The sequence below is a fragment of the Eutrigla gurnardus genome, assembly GCF_963514095.1.
Source record: "Eutrigla gurnardus genome assembly, chromosome: 5".
Classification (NCBI taxonomy): Eukaryota; Metazoa; Chordata; class Actinopteri; order Perciformes; family Triglidae; genus Eutrigla; species Eutrigla gurnardus.
The window spans coordinates 26,026,803-26,046,193 of NC_139919.1; the positions used below are offsets into that span (position 1 = coordinate 26,026,803).

The following is a 19,391-nucleotide window of genomic DNA, read 5'->3' on the forward strand; positions in this document are numbered from 1 at the left end:
GATGATCTAATCATCATGTTGACATGCATTGATGGAACGGTTTTGGAATTGAATTCATCCCTCAACCTTTACTGCTCTAAACTCTGCCTAGCAAAAATAATACTATAAAGTAAAGTTGTGTTTCATTTGACAGGTTTTTTTTTCACAATATGCTGATGCACAGCAACATCTTCAATGGCCAGAATTGATTTAGTTAGCCTAAGGATTCAAAAGACTTTTACATTAAACAAAATTGTAATGAAAGACCAAACCCAGTTGTAAGCATCCATCAGTTGGCAAACACTGTAAATTATAACCATTTTATTTAAAAAATATATGTTTTGAGGGGAAAATGTATTTTTTTTTTCAGTTTGGCACATCTTATCCACTATACAGATATGAAATTGTACATATTACAATACAAAAGGAAAATGGGAAGAGAAAAGCATTCATTTTGCACAAAGAGGTTGGGTAAGAGAGGGAATTGGTTCACGTTTTTTTTTCTTCTTTTTTTTATTTTTAGGCAGGGTGGGGACCAGGGCTAGAGGATGACAAGAGGAAACAAAAACAGTTTACAAAGAGCCAGAGTGCAAAGGGATGCATATTTCTACAAATTATGTGGATTTTCAGTCACTTGGTACAGCCGTAGTCTGAAACAGTGAAACGTCAAATGATTGACAGAACTTTATAGGAATTTCACATACATCCTCATTCCTGGTGTTATCAGGTCTCCCCATCATGTTTGCTAAATGACATTAAGAAATATTCAACTCAGTTGACTTTTGAACATGCAAGACGGTTTAGAAGGGCAGTAGTAAAAGCAGTGTGAAGCTGGAGGAAAACAAAATTGGAAAAAAAGTGGAGGTGCTTGACTTTGGAAATCAGTAGGATCAGTGTATGCAATGTTTCTCATTGAATTCAATTGTGAAATATAACAACTTTTGGTTTACACAAACACTCTCTTCAAAGTTGTTGTAGGCATCCTTTGACGATGTGCACAGAGACATTGACACAAGCATTCATTTAGAAGATAGAAGCCAATTTTTTACAGCCTCAGTAAAGGGACAGAGTCACAAATGGCACCTCTGGGGGCGACCAGCCAATGAAATGCATCCTCTTTGCTCAAAGCCAGATATCTCATTTCCAGGTGCTGTGCTATCAAGCATTTTGCTGTCATTATCACGAAGCATAGTTGCAAGTTGAACTCTCGAAAATGAAAATTGTACTTGATCTTGTTATACTGGTCAAACATTTGATAAGTCGGCAGCTTACTTGCAATGGAATTGTTGCTGCTGTGTGATCAGTGTGCATTTCATGCCCGAGGTGCTGTCAGTCAGTATTTATCATCTCATTCTCTACTACCCTTACTTAGCCAATAATGTTGGTTGGTTGGTTGGTTTTAATAAACCCAGACATTACCCCATTGTTGCCCCTTTCCATCGTCCCATCAATTGCTCTCAATCCCTCTCTCTTTCACCCTGCCCCCACCACCAAACTGAATACAAAGAAGTGCGGAGCTGCGGCAGCAGCTTTAGTCTGATGCTAATGCGCATCCTCTCCCCGCTGCATACCAATGTGTCCTGACCCAGGCTTGCTGTTTGCTTATCAGTGGATCTCCATTTGCTTTCAGGCTATTGACCGCAGTTTAACTTGTCACTTTTGACTGCTAACCAAGGAACTGTTATAATATGTATTATTCACTGTAATCCAATTTTTTATACAGTAAATGACAACCCAATATCCCTAACAATAACACCATCTAAAAGTAAAAGGTACAGTGATGTTTTAACGTGGTACGGAGGATGGTTCTATGAGAACTATTTTTGAGTGCCTGAACAAGCTAAATGTTGCTGGATCACTGGTGTGGGTGACAGAATATTAGATTCTTTTTGCTCTGCCTTAATTGCTTCAATCTTGAGCCTGTCAGTCCTGATTAGTGCGTAAGCAGTAAAGAGCCTGGGCTACTGGGGAAAGGTTTCATTTTCTGAATTAAATGCTCTCCTATCTGGCATTTGCACTGGTCATTACCCTTTCACTTTCTACCCTCACTCCTCACACTGGCTTGTCTGTATATTGATCCTAGTGTAATAGCAAATCAGCAAACTGTACTTACTAGGTTAAGCTGTTAGAAATATTATGGTTACAGTGTGTATGGCATTTGGGTGCTAAAGAAACCATGTACAGTTCATTGTACACTTAAAGGTCTAATCATTTTGCTCTTGATGTCCAAGATGAGGAAGACATCTATGTGTTTTTGCTAAGCAGTGAAGCATATTTGAGATTAACCACAGATGAACAGTGCTGAGTGTGTCCCACAGGTTGAGAATTTATTTGTGATGGTTGGCCCTCGTGGGTGGGAGCTCCAACATCCACCAAGCTGCAGAACAGCATTGCATTTACGAGCGTGAATGCCTGATTAAAGGGGTCATTTTTCCAATATATATAATTGAAACTAAATTCGCCGTTCTGGCAGTCTTTTCAATCAGTGCACAAAAGAAATGTTGGAAGAAATCCAAATTTAAGCAAAAGGATCCATTTTTGGCTAAGAACAGCTGTTTTTTTGAGGGGAAGGAATAGTGTGGGGGGTGTCGGGCAAATAAATTCTGTAAATAGGAAACACTGAAAGGCCTTTGATATCATGAAAGATTATAGACTTGCCTAATTGACTCTGATTGGTCTGATTTGGTAAATGTAATAAAATGCATCTATATTGAATTTCAGGGTTCTTCTCTCCTCAAGAGATGGTTTATTTTTGTATGAGTAACATAACAATAATTACATTTATTTTCCAGTTAAAATTCACAAGATTTTGGTCGTAGTGGACGTTAATGTATAGCAGTTATCTTAAACTAATAAAACTGTAAAAGGAAAATTAATTCTTATATTTGATCCAATTATTTTGCCCCAGTGAGTGAGTGATTGGCTTATAGTGCCTGTGGTGCAGTTAGAAACATGATTTCAAAAACGTACTTTTCAAAAGAAATGAGACATAAATCACTTTTCTCCACATAATGTATTCCGTTAGCAGAGGGCCATTTGGCTGAGTATTTTCTGTGCTGCAGAATATAGACAATGTGGAGACAAATCTCACAGTTTACAATTTTCTTGTTTAAAATGATTGCCCCTGCCTGATATGAACAACCTGCATTCATAGAAAAATAAATTTGTGACTATCTCTACATCATCCCTAACCTGTCATGTCCAACCTCTGTCATTGTAGCATTCAACATTTCTCACATATTCTCAAATCTCACTTGTAGAAATTATGCTTTTTACATAAACTGGAAAAAAAAAATAAAAAAGCAAACCCTGTATCATCTGAAATGGTCAAATGGCAAACCATATGCTCTAGGAATAAATAAGAGTTCATACTTCACACTCTTTGTAAGGCAGTTGCTGACATTTGCACTGCCCATAGCCGTTTATGATCACAAGTGCCCCTTCTTCATGGCTGGGCTCGTACTCATTATAGGGTACCTGTGTAGCAAGATCTGCCATAGGCTGCCGCTGCTGGGTCCTCATCTGTCTGCGGTTCTGAATAGCCGAACAGTGGCGTATCCGGCGCAGGGTGGGAGGGCAGCACTTCCGTGAGATATACACAACGAAAATGATGAAAAAGAATGAAAATAGAAGGGCCATAGTTCCAATGATAACCCTATGAGTCATTACAGTGTTGTCCATTGCAGAGAAGTCCTCAGTTACAGCTGCCTCTTCCAATGTAGCGGTAGTTGCTTGAGCAGTGCGTCTTGTTGTTGTTGTGGTTGTTGTGGTAGTGACTGTGGTAAAGCTCCCAAAATCCTCTGCATAGTCCTGCGTGGTGGTTGGCTGCATAATTCCAAACAAGGAGCTTGTTGTCTCTGCAGCAATAGTAGCGTCTGTGGTTGTACTGATGGTCTGAACGACCGGCGCTGAAAAATTCTGGCAAAGCTGGAATCCATAAACCGCGTCAAGTATCTCCTCACCTTGGGCATATTCAGGACTGTGACAGAGAATGGAATGTTCCCACCTTCCCTTAAAGGTGCTTAGCCAAGTGGCCAAGGAGCAAATCCTTTTGGTACATTCCCAAAAGTTGCTAGACAGCCCAATGGTACCAAGAGACTGCCACATATCCATGACTTGGGGATCCAGACTGCTTAGTTTGTTGTTATCCAGCAGCAAAATCTTTAAATTTGGCAGCGTTTGAAACACATCAGCTGTGAGGACACGGATTTCATTTCCCGTGAGGTCCAGCTTCTCCAAAGTGGTCCAGGTCCACTCCATGCCACATGTTAAGTTGCTGATTTTATTCCACTGCAGATAAAGAAACTGGAGGGCAACAAGGCGAGGGAAATGGGCCAAATTGATCTTGGTCAGCTGATTGTGCTCCAAGTGGAGCTCTTTAAGCTTAATGAGCCCAGCAAATCCATTCCGGGCCAAACTCCGTAGACGGTTGCTGCTTAGGCCAAGATACTCCAGGCTGCGGCAGTCCCAGAATGCCCGAACAGGTGTGGTGCGAAGTAAATTGGAGCGAAGGTGGAGTATCTGGAGTTTCCTCAGGCCGTGAAACAGTTCTGGTTCCAATGCAGTCATCTGATTGAAGGACAGGTCCAGTATCTGGAGATTGATGAGGTGGATGAAGGTTGTGTTGGGCAACTTGGTGATACGATTGGAGCTCAGATTGAGGTCCTTCAGCTTGTAGAGCCCTTGAAAGGCATCCTCTTGTACTGTTGTAATCTGGTTGTGGTCTAGATGTAGCCAGGTGAGCTGGCTGAAGCCATAGAATTGATCAGGGCTGAGCTCAGTGATGCTATTGTGACGTAGTGACAACCCCAGGGCCCCCTTGTCCACACCATCTGGGGGTGCCTCAAGCCCCTGGGTGTCGCAGTAGAACTGCAGGTCCTCACAGCGGCATTTTTGAGGACAGGTTGTGCACGATGCAGGAGGCAGCAGGCACACTAGGAGCATGCTGATCACACACAGACACAGAGCCGCTGGTGCAGGTCCCACCAATGGCCACCTTGAATGGAAACCTGGGTGGGTTCAAAGATAACAAAATGAACTGTGGGGCGGGAAAGCTTATCTCCGCAGAGCACTTATTACTAATTCATGGTGACGATTGTGCTTTTTGTATGTGCTCTCGTTCTTTCCCATACGTACCGTGATTTCTTCTTCTCTTTTTTTTTTTTTTTTTTTTTACAAATTTCACAGTGTGCGTAGACGTGATTTCTTTGAGCTTATGTTTGATGGAGATGTAATTTACTTTGGCATTTAATGATCAATCACATACGTGTGCTGGACTTTTTTCCACACCCTTGCCATTTATGTTTAGCCTATTTTGTTCACATTTTCTACGCTGTAATTTGGCTTAAATACAAATTTTCAGCTGATTACAGTCTTTCATCAGTGATTGTAGGTTTTTTTTGTTTTTTTTTAGCAGTTCCAATAAGCTGTTGTCCCTTCGAGTTTTTTCAAATCTTCATCGGAAGAGATCTGCTATACAATACAACTGGTATTTAAAATGTATATATTCCCAAGTCGTGTGTCAGCGAAGAAGAGAAAATGAAGGACAATTGCAGTAAATAGACTATGCTGAAGAGCTGTTAGTCCTTAGCTTCCCTCGCTCTTACTTGTATTCTCTATTCATGTCCAGACCTGCCATATAAAGGGACTAACTTACCCATTCTTTTGTGCACATCGGAGGCTGCATTCAACTGTCCTTTTCCGCAGACTCTTGGAGCAACCAGATGGAAGAAAAATCCAAAGGGAAAAAATCCTTTTGAGTAAGCACAAAAGGAATCAACCTCTTTGGAAATAAAGCAATTCTGAGTCCACCCAATTGAAACAAAATATGAAATTCCATGTCCCAAGATGATGAGTATTCCGGTTATTTTGTTTAGAGTCCTTTTAAAATCCAAGCTCAAAAAAAGGTTGAATCTTGTCCTTCATCCTCCGAATCCTTGAAATGAATATTTATATGTGAATATATATATATATATTTATATATCTTCTTCTTTTTTTTTTAAGTTAATCAGTTGCATCCAGAGCGACTCCGGTGAACAGACCCCCCCTCCTCTCCTTTTTTTCTTCTTCTTTTTTTTACCCTTTTGTTTCCCTTCCACCGCAATGATGTCAGCTCAGATGGTTAATTGAAGATCAAGCGTTCCTCTTTCATGGCTGTGGTCTTCCAACCCTAACTTGTTGATGGCAGCCAGAGATCCTGCTTCCGACGCCGGCTCAGTCTGAGCATAGCCTCTGCAGAGCTGTGAGCGGAGCCCTCGTCTGCTAGCTGAGACGCAGGGAGTGAGAAAAAAAAAGCAGAGCAGGGAGTCAGGGATGTTATTCTGTGCTTTTTGTTGCAGCCACTCACTGCTACAGAGTGGTGGCAGCCTGGCGTCGATCATCACTACTGTTTCTCTCTCTCTTGCTCTCTCTCTCCCTCCCTCCCTCGCTCTCTCTCTCTCTCTCTCTCTCTCTCTCTCTCTCTCTCTCTCTCTCTCCCCACACTCACAAACACACACTCACTCTCTTGCTCAGTCACTTGCTCTCTGCCTCATACGCACTGCTTGTGCACCTCAGTCTTCCTCCACCTCCCTCTTGCTTCCCCACTTCCCTCCCACTGGCTCGTCACCGTTAGAATATTGATATCTTGAACGTGTTGCGGCAGCTTGCTGTTGAAATTAAACACAGCTGTAAATCTCCGCCATGCCTTTGCATTTGTTCCGCATGCGCTATGTACGAATGTATACCAGAGACATACGCAAAATGTACAAAATACACAAAGCTCAGTTTAGTTCCCAACATGTGGCTCTAGACAACATACACATGTGCATGGGTGAGCAAATGTCTGCTGCATTCCCATATCTTTGTGCAGGAGCATGTATGCTATAGCAATGCTGACATAGGATGTCTGGCTTATATTCATAATTTACATATCCTGAGTGCAGTGCTGGCATGTGATGTATGGCCAGATGCTCTGAAGTTAAATTAAGCTGGCTTTTAAAATGGAATGTACACAAACAAATTCTTGCTTGATGATGTGGAACACAAAGTGATAACAAAGAACCCAAAATAGAGTTTAAATGTGTTGTCTTTTTATGCAAATCGATTTTACGTTTAGAGTGCTAAACAGAATGAGATGTGTGTAGTTCAGTGCATGAAAATGCTTACTTTTCTTAATTTAATGTGAGTGGAGATAAGTGTGATGGTAATTTCAGTTAACTAGCCAAAGACCGGATCAGAAACGATATGAAGCTCAGATACTTATGTCTTTAATGTGGGCACTAACACCTTCCATTTTGTATTATATATGAAGTCTTTTAAACCTGATGTCACGTTGCTGCCTCCCCATCCTTGCTTATTACTTTGATTACCTTAATGTACTTGATGTGGATTTTAACTCTCGTTTCAACTGTTAAAAGCACTAAATGAAAGCAAATAATTACATTTCCTCTGTATGCTTTGGTAGTACATGAGAAGAATAGAATTTGAATTAGTTTGAAGTGTGAATAACTTGAAAAGTTAAGGTACTGCATTTATTCTTTCATTTCATTTCATAATTATCATGTCTTAAGAGAAAACATACATCCGGATGCGACTTTCCAGGTCACTTGACCAGCACTCTTCTGTCATTCTTCACATTTATTATAGTAGACTTCATCTCCTGCTGGGAATTTTTCCGAGAATGTGAGTGAGGAAAACATCTCAGATCTCAGGGGGCATGATGGATACTCCCTCCATTTGATGTGTACTAGCTTCCCATTTGGAAGCCTGGAAATTGAAAAATAGAAAAATATTAATAAATTGACTGTTTGCTGAAATATACTAAAATGACATCATAGAACTCTGTGATTATTTGACACTTGGAGCATATTATATTTTCATTGGATTTTCCATAATCCAGTGGACTAGTGATTTTGTCAAAGGGATGTTCCTAAATCTGTCCTAAAGGAGATGGATGGTGACTCACTTGAGTATCATAAAAGATGCCGCAGAGGAACTGCCTCCATAATAAGCACCTGGAGAAGTGCTTTAGAACCCTCTGGTGTGGAAATGAAATATAGGCTAGGCGTGAATAAAATAGGATTGAGGGTAGGAGCAGAGCAGACTAAAGCCCTACTATAGCACTGCATCCAACCAGCACAAAATCAGAGGGGATTAGTGCCGTGGGAGCTCCACAGCCCCGAACCATGTACATAACCCCCCAATGGGCAAAGGGCAGTGGGGGATGGGGCAGGTCAATGCCACCCCCATCCATGGTGTTGTGTCGTAGTTGATTTGAGCATTATAGGGGGGATGAGTCCAACTGGCTCTTTGCCTTTTCTCCGTTGCCCTTTCATGTTCGTCTAATTATGCTCTAATTGTATTATTCTTCAGTATCCGTCTCTCACACGGTCTTCCTCCCTCTTTCTCCACCACTACATCCTTCCTGAAAGTTTGAGGTTTTCCACGTTTCACTTGAGCAGTTTGCAGAATGTGACTGAACATCTCTCTGCTCTCAGTAGGGGCCAGTAGTTAGGGCTTTGACTGCCGCATAATACTTAGCTGTGTGAATACTGCCAGTGGTGTTGCCACGTGTAGTAATTTGTAACCTTTTAATCAACACGCATTTCACTTTGAGTGTGAAAATATGCTCCTGTGGATAAGAGATTAGAATGTATAGATATTTTTAGATATTTTCAGTCTTACTTTACATGATTAGTGCCCACGGCGATCACCCTTTAGACAGCTGCATTTTATTCATGGACAAAGAATAGAGCAATTGACCTGGTGTAAAGTGTAGTGTTAAGGGAGGGACCAATGTTTTTTTTTTTAATGACATTATTGTCAACATTTCCCACACTGGTTAAAGTGTTTTTGGGAAAACTGTTGGGCCTGTTGGGAAATCCACTCTTTCACACAAGCCAATCCCTGCATGTTTCCAGGGTTTCTACAATAGTTACTGATATTGGCCTATTAAGCCCCAAGTGTAAGTGATATTGAGCTGTACAAATAGCTTCTTACATCAGAAAATGATTTTGGCAACAGTGAATTAAAAACTAATGGAAAACACCAAGACAAACCTAGAATAAGAATGACTAATTAAAATAAATGAATCTCAGAGCTCAGCATCTATCTCATTAAGAAACTAGAGCCTGCATCACAGGTTGGCTTTATTGGTTTACTGTAATATATTGTACAGCGTTGTGTAAAATATTCATGTAGAGAGCTGTGGTGGCAGGATGGCGTGGACAGGATTTGGATAGCTCCTTTTGATCCCTGCATGAATAAAAAATCTAATTTAAATGCAGTTTGCTACAGTAGCAATTAAGAAGGTGTGGCGTCCATGAATCATAGCACTGATATAGATGCAAATCGGCTGTATTTTAACTCTAAGCAGCTGTGTCTTTTACTGATGCATGCTTTAAGTGTGTTGGGTTGTAAATTGAAAGTGGTGGCTGCTGTTTGTGTGTTCCATGGTTTACTCACAATGCTGTCAGTTAGGAAATTATTCCTGTGTTTCAACAAAGGGCAATGGGGCACTTTTGACAGCTGGTCTACCAGAATGGTTTACAGGAAATAAAAGGATCACAAATGGATCAGAATGGGTGTCTGTAAAACACTAGCTGCACTACAATGTGAGTCATTTTTGCTCTCACTGTAATGTTTTAATAAACAGATGAATAAATAAATGAATTGTTTTTTTATTTTTGTTTTTGAAATCTCACTTGCAATTTTACTGCAGTTCCTAAATAACAAACAAAATATGGCCACACATTGTAGTTCTTTAAGATACATTTCAGAAAATTCTCTAATTTTAGGCAGAAAACACAAACAGTACCTCAGAAACTGCAGGTGCTGCTGATTAGACTCCTTCCAACTTCCTTAGAAGTCTGAAAAGTTCAGACTAATAGAGAAACCACAACAGAGAGCAAGCAAACTGTAAATGATGAAGCTGCATTACGTTTGCAGAATTGTTCTTTTTGAATCTGATCTTGAGGGTTACAAATGTGTTTGAAAGTGGTTATCACTGCACCATACTCACTACTTCACTAATTCCTCTGTCATGTTAATGTTTCAGGCTGGAAGGAAGGACAGGAGTGATGCTCTGAACACAGCCATCGACAGGATGACAAAGAAGACCAGAGACCTTCGCAGACAGGTTTGTTTTTTTTCTGTCTGGAATTTTTGTGTACTTTTTAAGCATTAAGCTCTTCAGACATTTTTATTAATTTTACTATTCCAAGAAAAAACAAGTCTCAAATATTGAGTCCAAAAATAGAAACCCGAGTCCCGATGTGTGCATACTGTATATATGTGTGTGTATTAGGGATGTTAATCATAGATCGGTTTTAACTGGTTAGGCATTTTCGGTCAATCTAAGGGTTATATGTTGACCAGTTGAGCTGTTCAGACAGAAAGCATTGCGGAGAGCTCCATGGCGCCGAGCATTTGTATAATGAATATGAAAAGATGATGTCAGGGGTGCCGGATAGCTCAGTTGGTAGAGTTGGTGCCCCGTGTACCGTACTCACCGCAGCGTTCCCGGGTTTGAATCCGACCGGCGGCCCTTTCTGTATATCACCCCCCTCTCTCTCTCCCTCCTTTCACTCTGACACGGTCCTCTCTGACTAAAGGCAAAAAAGTATTCAGCTATATGTAGATGTAGGTCGGTCTTTAATTTGGAGGAAAAGTGTACTCATGTTGTTGTCGGGTGAACAAGCTCTACTGAAGATGTGTGCATATGCATGGGGGATATATTATTTTAACTGTGCCTTTTTTTTTAATTATTAATTTCTTACTTGACAGCTGCGTAAAGCTGTCATGGACCATGTCTCTGACTCTTTCCTGGAGACCAATGTTCCCCTCCTGGTCCTGATTGAAGCTGCCAAGAATGGAAACGAGAAAGAAGTCAAGGAATATGCACAGGTGTTCCGTGAGCACGCCAACAAGCTGATCGAGGTAATGTAATGTAATGATTTTGAATGCTTTCAGAGTCTAAACCTGACGTGACCCAAATACAGAACTTTAATGTTTTTCTTTTCCTTCCCATCGGTTATAGATATTTTAGCAAAGCTTATAGTAAACATCATCCAGCTTCTGTGTTCTCTCTCTGTGACTGTCTTCTCAGATTCCCTAGTGATACAACTAAAGGGTTACAACGCCTCAGAAAACAACTATCTGCAATCTTTTTTCCCCTAATAATAACAAGATATAAACACTGAAATGATTTTCCGTAGTTGCCGTCTTTGTCTTTCACTCTGTTTACGGCTCTCTTATACACACTTTCTCACTCAGACAAACACGCACGCATTTTGTAAATAGAAGGTGATGCTGATTCTAATCTGATGCTGTGATGCTGCAGACAAGCAGAACATTGCTGTATGTGGTCACAACAATGGATTACATTTTAAAGCAGAACCAAAGGAATGAAATGACCAAAAATAAAGGATAAGTGATACCTCTGGGAACATGCTGTCCTTACCACAATAGATTGATGTACTACTTACTGGCCAACTCTGCGTGTGTTAGAGTGATATTCACAAAGATAAATATCTAAAAGGGGCCTAATGTGTCTTGCTTCTTACCCCTCTATGTGGTTAGACTCATCTTCACAGAGGTGCTCGTTTCTGGGAATAGCTGGGATTTTCATTTCTCCAGCTCTGTATAGATAGCAATAAGAATACAGCTACAAGGTGCAAGGCAACTTATAGACAAACAAGCTAACAGTAATGGGAGCAAACCTCTGTGGTGGTATTTCCTTCAATGTCTTGAATGTCTGTGTCAGTGCATGATATGCTGACATTTGAAAGTGACTTCTTCCCATGGGCAGATAACCATGAGTGTAGCTGGATGGGTTGGGCAGTGTAAGCATTCACTGGAGAAACTGCTGAAGCAATAGAGGGAAAAGGGGGCCACACTGGGGACTAGACCCTGAAGGCCTGAGTGTCAGAAGTGGCATTAAAGCATGACATTGGTGGACACCCCTAATACTCGGGCACTAAGCAGTTGCTTAGAACACTTGGATGGGATACACAAAGAACCACAGCTTTGATTAATAATTACATATGCATTAAATAGAAATAGCTTTTTTCTATGTTTTTCTATTAACCAATAGGATGTGATGGAGTTCGTCGCACGCTAAACTTGAATACATTTAAATATATTTAAATAGGCAAGTTTTTTGTTGTTGTCTTCTATATATAGAAGAAAGGGGCTTTCAGCTGATCAAGTGGCAAATAGTAAGATATCAGAGGAGCACCACTGAAAGGCATTTGAGTGCTGTGCTGTGTCTTTTAGAATTGGCAGACCTTGAATTATATCTAAATATCATACATAAAAATGTTGTGCTAAGTTGTAACTAAATCCAGGAGAGAAAATATCTTTTTTTCAAGCTGATTAAGAAAAATTAGTCCATTAAAAATAGTCGAATCAAGTCGACAGAACAAACTGTGGGCACATATTATGAAAAAGAAATATCAAACATAATGCTGACCGTTACATTTTTAAGCATTGGACAAGGTTGGCTGGTTCCAGTCTGCTTGGTAGCTCAGTTTAGCTGTATCTACAGTGTTGAAGCTAATGAAACTCCTGTTTATGTCTTATAACAAACTCTTGCTCTGAAGAGTTTAGAAACCTGGAATGAATCTGTTTGTTTTATTAGTGTCCAAATCACACATCTCTGTGCTGCATTAATGCAAATTGTGTTAAGGCATTCTAATCACATTTCAAGGTAATGACAGAAAGGGCACAAATGTAGACGGCTGAATTCATCTGAAGGTACGTGTGGATGCTTAGTGAATTCTAGAGGGGGCTGTGATTACATCCAAAAGCAATGTAGAAACAGGAGCAGATGCGGTGATTCATTCTTGCTGCAGTAAATTGAGTCAAAGATGCATCTGCATGACTTGAGCAAGTGATGACGTCATCAGCAAATTGACAAATGCTATCTTTTTTTTTCTATTTTAATAAAATCCCATTTTAATGGTTCAGTAACAAACTTGTTCACCAACTGCTCAGTGACTAATAGTGTCATACTTGTTTTGTTTGATTGTTTATTTCTTAGGATTTATTTTTGCATTTTATCATTTAAAATGATCTGATAGCTTTTTTTTTTAGCACAAATTAAGTATGCATTCAAGCATTGATTCTTTTTTTCATTAAAAAAAGCTTCCTGGAGGGTAAGCCAACATTGATGCAGACGTCTGAGCAGTAGATAAGTCACAGTAGGACTCTTGGTCTTCACCTCTGAGGTTGTTGACATTTCCCTGCAGATGTATCGTCTAAAGTGGGTATTGACCGGTACTGTAAGTTGCTCTGGAGCACAGCCTCTGCCAAACACTTTACATGTAAATGAATGTAGTTACAATGTCCTGAGCAAGGAGTTACAAAATGTTTGGTTATTTATCACTTAAGGAATGGATATGTCGTAAACGCAGTCTGTCCCGTACTGAGAAAACTCAAGAACAGCAAGAGCCACCAATCACAGGCTCTGTTTGAATGGCATCATGAGTTGTGTCGGTGTAGGCTGCCTTAAGGCAAATGGTCCATTAGTTCACACACTTGTTTGAAAGCAACATGATGACTGACCTACATTCATTTGTAGGCTCCTTCATGCAGCTCCTCTACCCTTGTTTGTCAGAACGTCATGCTTCTGAAGCCCAGTATTTATTTTATTTTATAAAGAATTTTGACTTTCAGTTTCATATACTTGTCTAATCCTGCTGAAATACCAAACAACAAACTGTAGTTGTATGATGACAAATTTAATGACTAAATTAATTAAATCAAGATTACCGGTATTTGATTTATTATGTATTTATTATTTATTGACATGGCCACCAATGTAGCCCTGTACTTTTAGGAGTCTGGCTTAAACATTTCACATTAGGTTTATAGTCAGTTCCCTTTGTTTGCATTATTAGGCTGTGTTCAAATGTAGTCGCTCCTCAAAGGAAACTATGGCAATACATGTTTTTGCTATTTATTGTTCATCATCTGAGAGCAGTGGGCAAAACAGACTGACCTTAGTGTTGTTGTCAGGGTGCTCAGGATGCTGTGGCGATTTTAGCAGAGGAAGAAGTCTAGAAAAATGGCTGAATATAAACAGCATCTGTAATGTCCTCATGCCTCATGTAATGTCGTCTTTAAGGCTCTCAACCAGTCAAAGAGATGGTGGTGACATGAAAAAAGGGTTAGTTTACAAATATCTAGATTAGTTGATGTTTGTTTTGAGTGCACATTGTGTTTTGATTATGAGCTTCGGAGTGAAAAGGCACTATAAGTCGTAGAGATTTGCAACATGACAAGTTGAGATGCAGAGATGCCTCCTTTGAGGTGTGACCAGTGATCCAGTGGAATAGTGTAATCAGTGGTGGAAATTACCATAATGAGGGAAACCTCCTGGATTTTTTTTATTTTTGACACTGTTAGAAGTTTTGTTCTCAATGCATAAGAAGCAGAAGCAGACTTTTGAATACCCAAATGTATTAATGTTAAAATACATTAGGATAAGTGTATTTTTTGTTTTGAAGCATTTGTATTTAGAGCGCTAGTAAAAAAGGAAATACAGCTACAGATGTTTATCTCATCGAATTTAATACAATGATGACATTTCCTTCCAAAACACATTTCCTCTCATGATGATTTAGTATCAACCCTGTTTGGTTATGCTTCCTTAAGCATTCTGTCTGCATTTTCTTAGCATTTCAAAGTCAGTTCATTAAGAAGTATTGTTTTGTATCTGTGATACACTGTGATTTATTGAACCTGCTTTTGTTGCATAATATTGGAACAATGAGATGGTAGATGTAGATGTATTTACGCTTACATAATATTCACATTATACATAGACTCACACACATAGCATTTCTGCAAAGCCAATAGGACTACCCTTCCTATCTAGACAGCATAATTGAATCACTGGTCCTTACTCATTTCAAGTCATTGTCACTGAATGAAATGCCGGGAGTATATTTGTATAACTCTGCAGCCACATAAAGCTGGGAGTTTTTTCATGTGGAAAGAAAGTACGAATAAAAATGAGTGCGTGTAGATAATTGTTTGCACAGACTTTGTAAACTCTGGCACCCCTGCCACTTAAAATGGTATGGTTCCAGCATGGCAAGTGGAATAGCATCACTTGGCTTAAGGGCAGAATGTTTTAGTTTGGCTCTGAAATGGCTGCCTTCCCAGTGGGTATCATGGTGAGAGTAAGAGAAAGCTTATGTGAAAGATCATAAAAGTGAAAATGCAGGTTTCCCCATAAGGTGCCAGTTTATCTTTATGTAACCGTTCTCTCTCAACCTTCCCCTCTGGTTACCGAAATTCTCTCCCTGTGTACATAGTGATGTAGTGTGTTTATATCCGTGTTTCATTGCTTCACTGGCACAGCGGAATAAGTGCTTCTCATCAGCAGAAATGCTTAGGAGGAGGGTGTGGGCATCTACTTGTAAAGTTGAAAAGACTGATGAGGAGAGAGGGTCTCTTACACTCATTCACTCAGTCACTCTTGCAGCCAGTGATGCTTTCCACCACCAGTGCTTCAATGGCATTTTAGATTATTATTTTCAGATATTTGCCCCACATTTCTATCGTTTTATAACCGCATTTTATCTACCAGCTTAAATCCGGAGATTCCAGACCCCAGTAGAATTCATTAGGGCAAAGATGAGAAGTCGGATGCTCACACAGGTTGAAATTAAACTTGTTGCTTACTTATTTTGTAGAGAAAATAATTAAAAATATCGGTATATCATAACTGACGGTTCTGTTGCCTTCAGTTTTATAATATTGTGGTAAGACTACAGCTTTTATTCACAACCTATGTTATATTCTCACTGCTTATGTTGCATGACCCAGATTCTCAGTAATTCATTTGTTGAGGAAAAAAATATAACAGATTGTAGGCTGAAACTGAAAATAAGACCCAGGTTGTTTAAAAAACACTCGTTCCTGCTGTAGTGCAATCAAGAGTTGTTTTTTTTTTGCCTTTTGTAATTGATTATGTTTCAGGATATTTTCTGTCCATTGGATAATCCCACTCTGGCACAGATTCTCACATCCCAGCCATTCTGTTTCAGCATTGTTGCCAGCATATCCGAACCAACTAATGGGAATATTCAAAGTCTCTGACCTAAATTTTGTGAATATGAGTTGATGCATAATGTTCCTCTGAAAGATGTTGGTCACTACAAGAAAGATATACTTGCAAACCATACATGTTGGCAGCCCCAAGGAAAAACTTGCTTAGTTTAGCACTCCAGTTCTCACTCGTTTTTGAACGCGACCTCTCTGATCCAGGAGTGTAATGGCAATCTGGCAGCCTTGTGATTTAGTCACAAAATAACCACATCTTTGAGTCACCAGCTGCACTTGCATTTACATTTGGGGAAATGTCATTATATCATATCGTCATTTCCCAGTTTAATAAATTAATCCTACAGTGGGTTTGTATTCCACAGGGATTGCTTGTATTGCAAAGCCGCTCCACTTTCGATAGATAAATTCATTATGGGTTAGGGATTACTCTCGAAGTTTAATTATGCTTTCTTTGTTTATCTCACAAGTGTCAGTCTTTGTCTGTGGCCAACGATAGATGCCTGTGTTTTCTATTTAGGTGGCCAACCTGGCGTGCTCCATCTCCAACAACGAAGAGGGAGTGAAGCTGGTCCGCATGGCAGCATCTCAACTGGAAACTCTTTGCCCCCAGGTACCTGGCTATTTTGCCCCTCATTTCTGCCCAGCTCATTGAATGTTCTCCACTTGAAGAGGCTTTCACATTTTAACACAAGCTCTAGGACTAATTTACAGACTATAATAACAATTGCAGCTTTTATGTTTTTTTTTTCAATTCATGATTTTAATATAAATACTTCCTTAAAGACCTACTTTTGTACAGTTAACAATTTTATGACCAGATCATTATGACTATTTTGCAATTGCAATGTACAAAACTTGATTGCGTTATCAAGTTAATGTTGAAATAAGAATCCTCATACTGCAAATAATAGACCTAGCTTTCTTGTCTTGAATCAGGGGATATAGATATATAGATACATTTATATCAGTTCTACATTGGTGCTAGAAAGATTCTGGATTCTGTAATTGCACATCCCCATGCCCCATTTCCATTTCTTCCTTCACAACAGTTCCGATACAAATTGTTTCACATTAAAAGTGGAAACCGTGTGATCCAACTCTGGTTCCAACTTCACACATACAATGGTGGATATTGGGGACAAACAAGTAGAGTATAAAAACCTCAATACGTAACAACATAAGTGTTGTTGTCCATGTGTCCACCATTGAGCCCATCTTTTCACATCCCTTACCATTTTACCCGCCAGTTCCTCATCTGTACTCCCGAGCCTCGTCCGCTCCCTCCACGATGCTGCCACTACCCCCTTTTTAATCTCATCTAATGACTCTCATTCATCCTGAGCTTTGTTATCTACAGGTTTTTCCTAAAACAAGTGGCTATTAGTTTTATTTCATTCAATCCTTCAAAACACTCAGTGTCTATAATCACTCCCAGGAATGAGTCGGCTTCATGCTGCAATCCCAACATTGGGATGGGAAAGTGGGGTTCTTCGTGCAATCAACCTATGCTAATGTTGTGGCTGAGGGCTATGCTGTAATGGAGCTTTAATGGCTGTAATTGGGTGATTACAGGTGATTAATGCAGCGTTAGCCCTTGCTGCCAAGCCCAACAGTAAGGTGGCCCAGGACAATATGGATTTGTTCAAGGAGCAGTGGGAGAAGCAGGTCTGCGTCCTCACCGATGCCGTTGATGACATAACATCCATTGATGACTTCCTTTGTGTGTCCGGTGAGTGGTACTCATTTGCATGTCCTATCCATGTAGGGGCAAAGTAGATGCTTCATGCTGCTGGAATCATTGATGGGGTTTTTTTTTTTTATGTGAAAACGGACAGTGCTCTGTTGATTGGTGGACAAGGCTTTGGTCAGTATTAAGATAGATTTGCACGAAGCACTTATCTGTGGTATTAGTCTTTGCTGATGAGAGCCATACATACAGAGGCTGATTGGGCTTTACAGAGGAAAGCATTGAAGCATCAGCAGCGCTACGTCTGAAATTGACATCCTGTCACGTGTGTTAAAGCACACAAATGGTTTGTCGGGCATACCCTTAAAGCGTTCTCGTTAAGCATTAAGCAGAGTGACTTCTCTCACCTCCAGCCAAGGACGGACTGTAATTTACACAGTGGACATTTGCATTTTACAGGCTCCCCATCAATATGCAGTCTGAGAATTTTCCTTCAGCCCTCCCCATCCCATACTTGAGCTTCCCAGTGGCCCTCTTAATTTGAGCACTATGCAAACACAGAATGAAGGCTGACAATTTCTTGACTATGAGCATTTTCTCATTATTACTTGTATAATGATGTTCAATCTTTATTTAAAGCATGCCTTGGTTGGAAAAATAAAATACTATCTTAACTTGCTCGCAAACCTCTGTGCATCCAGGCAGACTCGTGGCATGTTTGGATTAACGTGTTTGAGTAAAATAAAGTATACACCACTAACTGCAGCATTGTTTTGTCCCCAGAGAACCACATCCTGGAGGATGTAAATAAGTGTGTCATGGCACTGCAGGAGAAAGATGTTGATAGTTTGGATCGCACTGCTGGGGCTATTCGAGGCCGTGCTGCCAGAGTTGTCCATGTGGTCACTTCTGAAATGGACAATTACGAACCTGGAATCTACACAGAGAAGGTCTTGGAGGCCACCAAGCTTCTCACTGACACAGGTACTCCAGAAACTGTTACGTTTATTTCTGTCAAAAGACTGCATTTACATACTTACCTACATGATTTTCAGCTGGCATAAGGCAGACATTATTAATTCATTGTTGAGTTTGCATTATGAACTCGGCATGTGTCACATCAGCTGAACCCATCTATCTTTGGATGAGATGTTTTGTGTTACAGCCAAAGCCACGCCCTGATATATCTGCTTTTAAACAGATGTTCTGTCTTACCTGTGAAAGGACAAAGCAAAAAAGCAACAAATAAATTCAGATAGCTCCACAATTGAACTTTAGTGAAGTTGAGGCTTAATTTCAGCCCTTGAATTGGTTATGAAGGTCACATTGTCAGATCCAGTCACAGGCTCTGACTCTACTGACACTTCTGCACAACTGGCACTGTTCAGTTGTCAGATAACCCTGCATATCTAAACCCAAGTTATATCACAGAAGTTATTTCTGTCCATGTCATTATCAGCTAGTATGTGTGATATGTGTTAGCTTCCATCGCTAGCAAGCTAACAAGATGGGAGAACGATTTGTTGGTCGAGCCCATTAAAAACCATGAAATGCAGGCTGTAGCTTAAGTTAGCTTTCTTCTGTGACTGAGCTCTGGAGACGTAGACTGGTGTGAGTCTCTCTGTCAGACTTTCTCAAGTCGGCATTGCAATAAATAGATTGGAATTCA

The 19,391-nt window shown here is 40.1% G+C and overlaps 2 protein-coding genes across 3 annotated transcripts in view; one reads left to right on the forward strand and one right to left on the reverse strand.

Moving 5' to 3' along the window:
• The window catches only part of ctnna1 (catenin (cadherin-associated protein), alpha 1), a 69,847-nt gene that overhangs the window by 25,165 nt on the left and 25,291 nt on the right, over window positions 1–19,391 (forward strand). For both annotated transcript variants that reach the window (XM_084009066.1, XM_084009067.1), the window contains exons 8-12: window positions 10,016–10,096; window positions 10,744–10,896; window positions 16,553–16,645; window positions 17,608–17,764; window positions 18,506–18,706. In XM_084009066.1, coding sequence (XP_083865192.1) covers window positions 10,016–10,096; window positions 10,744–10,896; window positions 16,553–16,645; window positions 17,608–17,764; window positions 18,506–18,706 — 685 coding nt within the window. The remainder of the gene's footprint in view (window positions 1–10,015; window positions 10,097–10,743; window positions 10,897–16,552; window positions 16,646–17,607; window positions 17,765–18,505; window positions 18,707–19,391) is intronic.
• On the reverse strand, window positions 273–5,767 carry lrrtm2 (leucine rich repeat transmembrane neuronal 2). Its single transcript, XM_084009068.1, has 2 exons — window positions 5,636–5,767; window positions 273–4,988 (listed from the first exon to the last, which is right to left on the reverse strand). The coding sequence occupies exons 1-2, from the start codon at window positions 5,637–5,639 to the stop codon at window positions 3,346–3,348; spliced, it is 1,647 nt and encodes a 548-aa protein (XP_083865194.1). The 5' UTR covers window positions 5,640–5,767; the 3' UTR covers window positions 273–3,345.